The following is a 12,776-nucleotide window of genomic DNA, read 5'->3' on the forward strand; positions in this document are numbered from 1 at the left end:
TGTACGAACACATTTTCCCATAGACACAGAATGGGTAAAACCCTTTGCTACAGCTGGCCCAATGTTCCTTGCACATCTTTTTATAGACAGGAGTTTTGCATTTGACAAAAATGTAATGTAGATACAGGAGGAAGACATCTGACCTCATGTTAAATCAGTCAACTGGCAGTGCTTATTGTCTAAGCCACAAAACAACTGTCCTAAGCCACATTCTGAGAAAGGCATTTAATTCTCAAGCTCACCACAATTGCACACTCACTGGCCTAAGAATCACCAATTTGAGGTAAAAATCCACCTTCTGAGGGCACGGTCTGGGATAAGCTGAAGTGTTGTTGAGTGGGAAGTGGGCCATACCCAAGAATTTACCATTTTGAAAAGCAAATCTCTGTTCCAAAAATGTAATGTAGTCGAAACAATTTCATTAGGAATATGAGAACATAATCAGAAACATAAGAGTATAACATACTATCTGGTGTCGTTTATGTTTACGTTAAAAATATTTCAGCAAAAAAAATTCCATTACCCCTACCAATGCATTCATACATTTGAACGGGTCTGTTTTCTAATCTGAAAATCGAAGAGGTGAGCAGGAGCCTCATCTCTCAAGGTTCATCAATTTCATGTTTCCTTTTAACAACCATAAAAACTTACTCACAACATTTGAAACACTATGGAATTCAACAGTAAGTAGCACCTAGTCATAGCAAAATCTTTGTGAATCAGACCCATGTGTGGAGGCAAAGGTGCCACGAAGAAGCTTGCATCTGGTAGTAACTAACTTACCGGTGAAGCGATGCCAGAATCACAGCCCTCCTGCAGGACTCCTTTGTAACTTGCTAAAAAAGACACTTCTGTATTTGTGTTGCACAGGTTGGAGTCATCAGAAGAGGAAGACTTAGAATAGATTTCACTACTTATATTCACCCCTGAGGAGCTAGAAATAAAAAACACATAAAATAAACATTTACATGATTGCATGCAATAAGACAGACAAGAATCAAACAAGCAGCAACAAAATGTTATTAATGCTCGCAGGTATAGCCCTAAGTCTTGAATGCATATCTGTCTATTTTTAGATTTACTATGGTATTTACTCACAAACTCTATTACAAACTAAGGTGCGATGCACTTACTTTGAAAAAGGCAGCAAATTCGAAACATAGGGCCCTATTCGGTGATTCTGATATTACTATGACTTACTCTTGTAGTACTGAACGCTTTCTCTGAATTACGAATGTAAATCCGAAGTGCCACATGTCTTACGTCTAGAATCCAGGATTAAGTCTGGAATACTACAATAATAAGACACACCTAGTCATAGCAAAAGTTCTGTGAACTGGACCCAAACATTCCAAATCCAGATCCACAAACTCGGGTTTGGTTGGTTTTTACTTTTGCAAAGTGCATCAAAAATGTGGCAAAGTCACAAGTGCATTTTCGATGCCATAAACAAAATATTTTTCTCTGCAAACACCCTCGGCGAAGGTACTTGTGCTTCCCTTTGACATTTGTAGTTTTACATCTATTTCCTGGATAGGAAACTACAATCAAAGGGCCCAAAGCACAAAGGATTTGCTGAGAATCGGGTCTGATTTTGAGAATGGCAGAGGGGGTTACTCCATCACAAACGTGATGGATATACCGTCCACTGTATTACTATCATAGTAGCCTATGAAGATTGTTTGTGATGGAGTAAATCAGTCCCATACTCTTGAAGTACGCGTAAAGTCCAGGAGTAAGCCAACAGTGCTACTGGTTTACTTCTGGAATTCAGATGTAAGCCAGGATAATTCAAGCGTAAGATAAACCTTCTCACAGCTAAATCTTTGTGGATCAGGCAAAAGAGTTTGCTGAATATTCACCAACTTCTGAGTTTAAGAGTGCTTAATACATTTTACCTGCCTCCCTCTCCATTGCACTCTTTGTCCTGTCCCAAACCTAAAGATATAATAGTAGCCAAGAAGCAATACTGGGCAGATTTTCCAGGGTCATAATTGGAATTTGTACTTTGAATTTGATTTTAACTGATTGCAGCTACAAAAACACTGTGACAATTTTAAAGCACAAATTACTTTTCTTTCACCCTCAGTCTAGACATATTTGGCAGAAATATTTTTGTTATCATTTCTAAACGGTAAAGGAGGCCTGTGTGAGAAAGGATGCATATTCTATATGTTTATTTCAATATAAAGCAATAAAGATAAATATTTGTGGTAGCATCATAATTTGTTTTTTATTTTAATCTACCACATTTGGCCTGATGCTCCAAGACTGCCTGTGAGCAGGTATAAGTTACTCTTGTAGAGCTCCTTGTGTACTCCTGAATTCCAGTACTAAGCCTTCTTTAAAACAGAAGTCCCATTGATTCTCTTCTGAATTACAGGAGTAAGCCAGCAATACTACAAGAGTAAGACACACTTACTTGCACCCAAACCACAAACATTTTAGGCTGACATGATGGAACAGAGATCAGATACACCAAGCAGGTATACCAGTCAAACCTTTTACCTTCTTAAGTAGTCTCTGAAATGGAAGTCAGAATCTTCCCAAGGGGAAAGGTCCAAGTCTTTGAGCGCTGAGGTACCCCAAAGCCAGATAAACTGTCATTGGGGTATGGCTCAAGCCATTGGTTTTGGTGGCAAAATTTCCAAGTGGGGCAAAGCTAGATGTCGTAGTTGCTGATGTCTTTTCAAAGGTTGAATAGATTTGCCACTTTAACAAAGCCCAAAGTGTTACCTTCGGACTTTGTCACCTTTTTGGAAGTCAAAATCCTCCAACAGGGCAAGGCATAAGCTGAAGCCAGGCAAGTATGTACAAAGTGGAATACCTTCAATGAGAAGTCCCACTGAACCAGTATTTGGCATGGCAAAAGCTCTGAGTCGGACAAACCTGGACTTCTTGCCTGTCTTGAGTATGACATCGCGGGCAAGCCGGAGCACATTGAACCAGTCCTCTGGAGGTGGAAAAATCACAAAGTCTCGCTTTTCTCAAACTGCTGGGTATGTTCCATCAGTCCTGCAGCTCCTCAGGACAGGCCTCCAGGCATCAGGTCTCAGTACAGCTAGCTCCATTGAAGGTTTCATCCTTCAGTGGTCAGCTGGGCTCTCTTGGAATCAGGAGACCCTCTGCCTTTTGTCTCCTTGAATCAGGCAAATAGAAGACTATGCACTTAACCCTGTGAGGGCAATTCTAATCCATGGGAGGCAGCTGTGTTCAGTAGTCCTTGATGAGTTCTCTTCTTCCAGCAAAGCTCTCTTCCTCAGGTGGAGTCTTCCCAGGTCTAGGAATATTCTGAGGAAGATGTGGTTGAGGTGCCTCTTCTGCAAAAGTGTAGAAAACCTAAACAGTGAAATAAGTCTTGGGTTGTACTTCACTGTGAGAGCGCACTAACCCTAATATGTAGGATGCCTGTTTTCTATATATTAGCTCTCTGGCATGTGTGCTTACAGGATACACACTTTATGGGTGACTTATGAATAAGGCTTTTCCTACATACCAAATGCACTTTTCCCTGCCATGTGTCCTTGCAGTGCATTTAAACTGCAGCCCAGCGATAGCACATCATGCTTTCTGGCAGACATATATTTTTCTCATATATGTGGGTTGTGTAAAATATTTAAAATATACAAAGAAACCCACTTAGGGTAATTAACGGCCTTACCATGGGTGCATTTTCAGTACCATCTACAAAGATCTTGCAGGACATTTAAGTAGACCAACTGGCTGGAACCAATTTTAATAATACTAATTTAGGGCAAAAACATACACCCTGTGTCCCTATTTAGCAGCATCACAGGTTTAAGAGTCCTAATAATAGCAAAAATAGAGTCCACAAAAGTGTGAGAAATCTCTGTTGGCCATGTAGAAAAGCTGAATTTGCTGCAGTGGGCATCCATGGAATGACGTCGCCCAACCCTGGTAAAATATGGTCCTTATTGTAGTAATTCTGAGTCCAACTATGGGCACTACTTTCAAGATACAACCTTTCTATTTGTGACTGTTGTACATTTGAATATTTGATAAAAATAAATATGAAAAGCTGATATTTCAGGGCTAGAATATTGTTTTTCATAGGAATTATTAACTGTCATTTTGAAAATTGAGTTTCTTTTTTCTAAATCAAATGAATGCATGCAATAGCAATGTGCTTATTTTTATTAACTGACAAGATCTTGTCTGGGGATGAGATTATAGTAGTTCTAAAATATACTTAAAAGTGATATTTGAGTGCTAGTTGCAGTTACTGTCTAAGATCCTCACTTGTATTGCCAGACCAGTCTGTTTTACCACTATAACTTTAAAGATAACACTGCTTTGGTATGAGACTATAGGATTTGTTTACAATTTATTTCCCCCCTTTCACATTCCACGATGATTCTCAATCCTAATAAATGACTAAGGATCAACTTCAGAGGAGAGTGTAAAGGAAAGCAAGTGAAATGTAGAAGTAAAGAACTATACTATGTGTTAGACTTGGTTAGGGGGGCCACGGGGCAGGCACAGTCCGCTGGGCTGTGGGTTGATGACCAGCACTACACCCATTTGCCCACATAGGCCTTCCATGCTTCTGAAGCGAACACAGATGAGGAGAAGCCTGGAACATAGTAACCATTATGTCTGTGATATCTGATGTCACTCTTGTGAGGTGTTTCTGCCACCATGCGTATCGACTGAGTAGTGCCCACCATTTAAAAAAAGATTTTGACATGAGTTTAGATTTAGGTTGACTTTGACAATATCTTACTTCTTCGGGCACAAAGCTGAACATTCCATTCCAAAGAATGCATCTCCACCGTTCTAAGAATTCATAAACTGCCCTTTATTGTTCATTCTTTGTTTGAGGCCCATGTTATGTTAATATTCTCGGGTGGAGGGTGCCCCAATCTGTGCCCATCGTGGCTTCCTCAGGATTCATAAAAGGGCTATTTGGCCAAAATCATGGGTGCTGGGGTCTTTTGCCTCTGGTGCCCTTGGGTTTTGGGCCAGCAGACTAGGCCACGTTCACACCTACTCCACTTGACTCAAGGACACCTTGGATAGCTCTAGGTGTCTTTGAGAGCCCAAACAATAGGAACAATTAATTGAATGTCTAGCACAATGCTTTTCTTTTAGGAAATAAATAGTACTTTAATCACACCACCATTCCCTTTGCCTCCTTGTGCTAGCTCTCTTTTTCCATCTATCCACCCATTCTCTCTCTCTTCTTCCTTTCTGATTGCTTTCTATCTTCTCCTTCCCTCCCTCCCTCTCTCTCTCTTTCTTCCTCCCTCTTGATGCCTCCCAGTGCCTACTGCAAGAAACCTTGGGGAGCTGGGGAAAGTGATTGAGGCACCAGCCATGGGCTATAAAAACTAACCACCAATGGCCTCAGCCAGAAGAATAAAAGCCTGGTGGAATAAAAGGCCTTCCTAGCCCTGTACAGAATAAGCAGCACTACAGGCAATGCATTGTATGGAAGCTACAGGGGTTGCTACACAAACAGAAGCTCGAGATCTACACACAGGTGTAGGATTACTATGGTTAAATGGAGCTGCTTTCCTGAGTTCTATGGCCTATATGTTATTCCCTATGCTTTCACTAAGCAGTTTTCATAAGCAGATTGCAATAATGTCAGCAAAGTCTTACTAAGTTTTCAGTCAATGTTTTGTTCAGGTGTTAGTGTCACCTTGGATAAAAGGCTCTTGGGATCTCCAAGTGTGGGTATGCAGTCTTCAACCGTACTGTGAAAACAATTCATGGGAAAGTCAAAGCGCTAGCTCAGGGGCCTCACCTACATCTCTCTCCAAGCCAGGCCAAAAGAAGCTGCAGCAGCCAATGTGAAGGCAATCTGATCAGACAAATCTGGTATTAACGTCCAGGGGATTCCTTGCTAAATGTCTGTTGTGCAGGATTGCAGCTATTCAGGTACAACAAAGGCAGAGTGGGCACAGTTCCTCCTATCTTCCTCTCTGGTAATAGCTGGACCAGAAACACTGGCAGGCCGCAGGTTCATAGAGGCTTATCTTGGGTATGCAGGGAGGGCAGGAAGCTTTTGGACACCCTCCCAAATCAGTCCGCTTCTCATGGGTTGCTCCTTTCTGGCAGCTTGCTTCTCCTCCTTGAGCAGATCAGTGGGACAAGTTGCTTCTTCTCGCACACATGCAGACAACCCTTTATGAATTGCAATAAGCACACATCACATCCTGTGAGCTTATCTGTGCCACAAAATTAATGTTAACGACTCATCTTCCAACACAATATGTCTGGTCCACTAACCAGGAAAATATTATTAGCAGTAACTAGTTGCACTCCCTCAAAATAAGATTAAGAGCAAAATTGCACCTGTGTAATGTACAAAAGGTGAAGATTAGTAAGTGAAAGTCTACATGTGCATATGATTTTTAAGTTGTGCATCACTATAAAAAGGGACATTGTGTTGGGCTACTTAAGGGCCAACGCATCCCAAATTCACAGCAAGAACAACTGCACTGTATACCAGTTTCAACCGGAACATAAAGATGGCTTTACGGTCATTCTCAACCTCACTACGAGCCGAACAACACTAACGTACCCACCAAGCTTTCAATGGTCACCCAGGCACTGAGCTACATGTAATATGTAAAATCCTTGCCAATATTGCTGCACGTATCCTATAGGATATTTAACTGAAATGGTTTAGTATATGTATGCTTATGACATAGAGACTTGTTTCAAAACAAGGCCATGGCAACTCCTACAATATTGTTAAATAACAAATCCTTCATTTTGGTTGGAAAGCAGTAAACATTATGGTAGGAATATTGGTTATACTGCATTTCTCTTGGGGCATGTTATGCTTCTTTCTTTCGCCTTTGGTACAGTAATTAGACTTGTGCTCCAGAATTAAAAGGCTCTTATTGTTGAAAGCATCTCCCTGTTCCTTCAAATTTAGTAAGTAGCAAACATTCTCCCAGCCTCATAGAATTTCTCCTTACTCAAACATCCTACTTCAGCAATCCTAATTTGAAGTAGGAGTAGACCAGAATACTCAGCTGATAATACATTTTCTCGCCTGTGGGTTAGCCATGGCCCCCAGGCAGAGTAACACTTTTGATTCTGTCAATTTTTTTTTTACTCCAATGCAATATTATTTTCCAGCTGTGATTCAATCTTTAATCTCTTTATATTAAGAAGGTTGCAGTCTAATAATCTTTGTTTTACTATTACATTGCCTGACATTTTCATAGTAATTTCTGGTACACTGATTTATTTTGATGCCCGCTTCATGTGTTCCTAATGCCATCTTTGGATCTTTTGAAATTTCTGCGACCACTTTAGTTTGGATTTATCTTTCCTATGTGTAATACATGCAAAGCATTACACTTGACCCATCGCTTCGTAAATACGTTTTTTCCTCAATGTAAGTGCTAATAGGTATTATATGTGCACATTATTTATGTTCTACTGTGCTTCATACTGTTAAATTATGTGCACTAGCATTAGCTCTGCCACAGCACATTGTGACTGATGAGTGCTGGTTCTGCCCACAAAATTCTGTCTCCTCTCTGATTTGACAGTGGTCATCCTCTGTTCAATTGTGCAAGATAATGCTCTCCTTGGAGAAGGCAATGGAGACACTGGAAAATGGTTATACCCATTCTTTAATGCTAGTATTGCATACAGCAAATGTGGGTAAGATGTTATCCTGTTTGCCCTAACTCTACAATTCTGGGTGTTTTGACTAACTCCTGTACTTCTCATGCACTTGCTGTGCCCCTTCGCCCAGGGGTAATTAAATGTAAACCAGCTGGCGGAAAATGTATGGGTAAAACTCACTGACTACACACCAGTAAAGTCTTCCAAATTATTGTTTTTTCAGTCATTATTAATTCAATGGGTAAAGTGCAATATTTATATCAAACTCGCTGCCAGGCTCATCCTCAACATGCCTCCCCACACACACATCACCCCACATATCAAAGAGCTCCACTGGCTCCCAATCCACCAATGATCACTCTCCACACTATTCACACACACATACAAAGCCTTACACAACACTGGACCACAAACCTACTAGCCTTCACCTCAGCTCAGCCGGACTCCTACTGGTATTCACTACATATGCAGACCAGATCCGGCCTTCAGTGCCTTCGCTTACATCACTCCTAAAACCTGGAAGGCCCTGCACATCAAAGCTGCTTCTTCAGTTTTCTGCAAGAAACTGAAGACCCGGCTCTTACCCTATCACCGGCCCAGGCTCAGCCCATACAGCTCCTGCTTCAGTACCAGGATACCCTTCTGGGTGAGTTGTGTGCTATACAAATACTCATAACATACAGTATAATCTTTTCTTTACAGAGTCCTTGATTTTGGCTCCTGGTGAAGAGTATTCCTGATTAAGTGCATTTATTAAACAAGTTCGTAATTAAGCACAAAATGAGTAATAAAATAATTGCACAATGGAGTGAGGCTGATTGAAAATATAGCAATTTGGTATTCATTTGGAAGAGCGTAATGTTGTTTAGTCAGTGACTTTGGACCACAGGCATTTTCCACTGGCTTATTTAGATTTATATGATAACAGAGGCCAAAAATACAACTATGTTTTTGTGCCTAACTCAAATGTGGGCATTGGGCTTTCCAGTGGCCAGGAACCGCCCACCTGTTTGTAACAGGTGAGACCTTGTGTTGATACCATGTGCAAGAAGAGCACGCTTTGGGGATGAGCAGTAAATATCTCTCTTCTCCTGCAAATACGTTTTCAAATAGCGAATGAAGTGAATTATTTATCTAGGAGAGGGGACCGCCCTTAGGCCAAAAGGAGTCATATTTGATGAATAAACTGGAAATAATATCCCCTAAAGAACTGATTCAGTTAGAAAATATTGTATTTTTCCTATTGGAAATAATAAATACAATATTAAGTCATTGAAAACAGGCTTAGATGAATTAAAGGGTATGAAATAACAATGACAAAAACAATGAGACATATAGATTTGTTAATTCGTGTAGATATATTTGAATGAGGATACGGTAAAATATGTGACCCACAGTATAGTAATCTGTTTATAACAGAAGCTTCCAAAAGAAAGATCGTTGCGGAAATAGGATACTTTCAGATTATTACATTTGTTCTGAATTGGATTCGTGTAGAATCACTGGGTGAAATAGAAAACAGTAATAGAAATGATTAAATTCATCATCAGACTTTGTCCGAGCGAAACAGCAAGAAAGACAGCTAGTGAGAAAGAAAGAATACGAGAACAGGAGACACCAACAGAAGAAGAAAACAGGGATGGAAATAGCATTTTGCATAGGACTCCTACCTACAACTACCCAACGTAAAACTATCAATCCCCCATGTTCAGTTAAGCGGGCAAGTAATTGCAGCCATGATAAAGCTCCAAACATTTCTTTTTAGAATCTAGCCCAATCTCGGCCCTCCCAATTTGAAAGAAGTCACCTAATCCAGTAATACAATATTGGTTTTCGAGCAGGCCACCTGTGTTCCAAAAGGTATCGGGACTTACCTATCACAGGTGCAGCAGGTGCAATGGCACCGAGGCCTAAGGCTGTGAGAGCCTCCTTGTTCCCCAACTATTGCTGTCTCCACACAGCTGGCGGCAGAAAGGCCCATGTTTGCATTTGGGCCCACGGTAGCATTGCTGTGTCAGTGAAATGGACCTCGCTTCCCTCGTCTATGTTCTTACCTTTCTGACATGTCTTTCAGCTGTGCTTCCTTACGCTGCACATACAGTTATCGCCCTTGTAGCAAAGACATCCTCGCCATGTTTACCGAGGAACCAGCTACAGTGTTCACATTCTGTCCAAGGAGTAGAATTCTGCCTCCACCTCTTCGTCTTCTTTTCAGGCCACACAATGCACTCCAAGGATCAACTTTCATCCCTAGAACTACAAGGCATTACCTGGCAACCGATTATCACTTCCGGTCCCAGTTTCACTTCACAGAGCAGAAGCGGAGCACGAGCTAAGCCTCGGCTCCTTCGTACGCTTGATTGAGAGAATTGATAATTAACCAACTGTCAAATATAAAATTAGTTTTGTTCAGTGATCTTTAAGGTGCAATAATTTAATTAATGGCTATATTACATTCGCTAAACAATGCATTCTCGAAATACTTTAATGTAGAAATATGCGCAGAGTGTGCTATTTGTTCGGAGAACGACATGCCATTTAACTGGATTTTCTGTCATGAAATTAAATTAGAGGCTTCATACCTCTAATTGTACTGAGCACATAAGGCCGGGAAACCTGACCCCTCCCACCAAGAGTTACCTACACCGTTTAATCTTCCATCCATATGTACAGCTGTATCTTTCATGCAACCACCCATCAACAAATCCATGTATTCTTTCTTTCACCCATCCATCCTTGACAGGAAAGCCCTCAAGTTACCACCACACCCTGGGAACAAAATCCCAAATTCCCAGGATGTGGAGGTAATTCGTTTTTTGTTTTTCAAAAACAAACTCCCTCTTTGGGAGTTTGTTTTTGAAAAACAAAAAAGTTTTGAAAAGTTTGCCGGCTGGCCGTCATGACTGACAGTTCAGTCAATTAAACGTTTCCTACATTGACAGTATCTACCATGACTGTGTATTCTGTTGAGACAGTAAAACTTGGCTGTGCCATTTTGTGTTCCAGAAGTGTCTAGAAATTGTAATCAATGACATGTAATGTGTGTTCATATGTATTCATTTTAACATGGTGCATCGAAAAGCTGTATTTCTGAGGTGCACTTATAAGTAGAAATGTAGGAAAGGTGTATGGGTGTTTTGTACTGACACATATCGACTGGAAAATAACACATGTATGTATTTATATTCCATCTATTTGGATTATGGTGTCATAGTTAAATGTTATATCATTACAGTTAATCATCATTTATTGTATCGATGAAGAGAATTGCATGTAGAGCTATGTATTCAAATGTTCATTGCATTTAATATTAAATTGATTTAAGAAGGCCTGAAATGTTTTTTCATGTTTAACCTTAGATGTGGAGTTTTCCTTATTTTGCATTTTCTTTATTTGCAGGTCTGCACAAGTGTACAGTTAATGAAAGGCTTGTTGTTGGTTTGAGATGAAGGATATATGTTGGCAAAGACGAGAAGCACCAACTAGAGGATATGAAGATAAACTCCCCTCCTAGCTCCTGGACACAGGAGGCATCCAAGCTTGTCCTGATGTTCAGTTCATGAGATGAAAGCATAATGGGAGTGGCAGATTCCTATCTGTGTACAGGAAGGTGCAAAACTACTGGTGATGATGAGGACATTTTTCAAAAGTTCTGCAAGGTGTTCAGTGGTATTTAGTTAGGTGAGGCAGAACCTTTTCACTCTTTGATTGAAGTGGATTCCTTCATACTCAGAGTGGAACAGATCTATACTTTACTTTGTTTGAAGTGGCTTTAAGCTACGCACTTCTCTCTCTTGCAGAACTGCTACTGATGTTTTTCCTATGCTAACACTGTTAATTATAATCGTATTTCCTACCTTTCCAGATAAATCTTTGTTTCCCTCAGTTTAATTAGCATATTTATATTTAATTAGTTTTCAGTTATTAGACAGGAGGATTGTAATCTGGACTCTGAGCATCAAGTATTTTTTTCTTATCTTTTGTATTGTACTATTTAGCCAGATTAGTCACATTTATTCACCTTTGGCGATGCTGTTCTTGTACAGTATGTTTCTGAGACTCATATTCATAAGTCTGGCTTTGAATTTGTGATAAAATCTTTAAACTTTAATTTCCGCCTTTGAGATTCAATGGGTGACAGAGTGGGTTACACTATAAATTGACTGAAAGTATTGTTGTATTTCTCCTTACCCCTTGTAGAACCTAAAAAGAGTCATCAGAGTTAGAAAACTAGAAAATGGGCCATATGCATTCCCACTGTCAATGCAGAGTGATATCTGAGGGCCAGAGGACAATTGTAAATTTGGCAGGCAGAGATACTGATACTGCAGGATGGCAGAGATAATGTCACAGTGAACTCCCTTCTCCAAGCTCTAAATTGGCATATAAGGCTTTTAACAAAGTGAGAGATTTATCTTACCACAGTTCTCCAGTTTTCTGTGTACGTGTGACCTTCCTAGGTTTTTTGTCTATTTAGATGTGAACTCTACATGCCCTGTGTCAATTTGAGTGACACTAGATCATAAGTAGCTGAAAATAATTTGGTAAGTTCCATTCTTGTTTGATTGTTTGAAATGAGTAACCCAAATATCAGTGTTTATAACGTGAACAGTAAAACTAAAAGTACCAGAAACTATAGGGAGACAACTGATTGGATTAACTAATCATACGTAATTTAGGAAACCCTAGATCAGCAAAGTTGTCCCATGTCAAGAACTAGCTTATGCTCCTCTTCATGCCTTAGTTTATAGTGTCCAATGACCCAAGTGCACTAACAAATCTGTTAGCCATTATTAAATGTGAAAAGCCCAGGACTGAAAACAGTGTATGTAATGACAGACTCAAGTGACCAAACTATTTAGCACCCAAATTTTCAAAAATGTTGAGTAATAATTTTCGAAATCATTGACATCACAGATGGCAACACATATCACACAGTGTGATACAGCTTTCACTGCTGAATATTAAGTGTAGCACAAGCACTAGAGAGCCAAGCATTGGAGCAGGAGCTTTAAACGGGGGCTACAGACTCCCTCATCAGGAAAAAGTGTGTGGTAAGTGCAATGTCAGACAAATTGAAGAAAAGCACTTAATCACATGGATTGTCCATGCTTTGAAACCTGTGTTTCCTAAGTAACAGAACCTTGCAAAAGGATATTTGC

The 12,776-nt window shown here is 40.1% G+C and overlaps 1 protein-coding gene across 2 annotated transcripts in view; it reads right to left on the reverse strand.

The window, feature by feature from the left end:
• Window positions 1-9,890, reverse strand: part of LOC138266574 (uncharacterized) — a 91,026-nt gene extending 81,136 nt beyond the window's left edge. The window contains exons 1-2 of one of the 2 annotated variants that reach the window (XM_069215421.1): window positions 9,669-9,890; window positions 784-934 (exon numbers count right to left, since the gene is read on the reverse strand). In XM_069215421.1, the coding sequence (XP_069071522.1) occupies window positions 784-934; window positions 9,669-9,679 (162 nt within the window). In that variant the 5' untranslated portion in view covers window positions 9,680-9,890. Of the gene's footprint in view, window positions 1-783; window positions 1,014-9,668 lie in introns of those variants that run through there. The other variant, XM_069215420.1, reaches the window with a different exon arrangement.
• Window positions 9,891-12,776: the final 2,886 nt, after the last annotated feature.

The sequence above is a fragment of the Pleurodeles waltl genome, chromosome 11, assembly GCF_031143425.1.
Source record: "Pleurodeles waltl isolate 20211129_DDA chromosome 11, aPleWal1.hap1.20221129, whole genome shotgun sequence".
Classification (NCBI taxonomy): Eukaryota; Metazoa; Chordata; class Amphibia; order Caudata; family Salamandridae; genus Pleurodeles; species Pleurodeles waltl.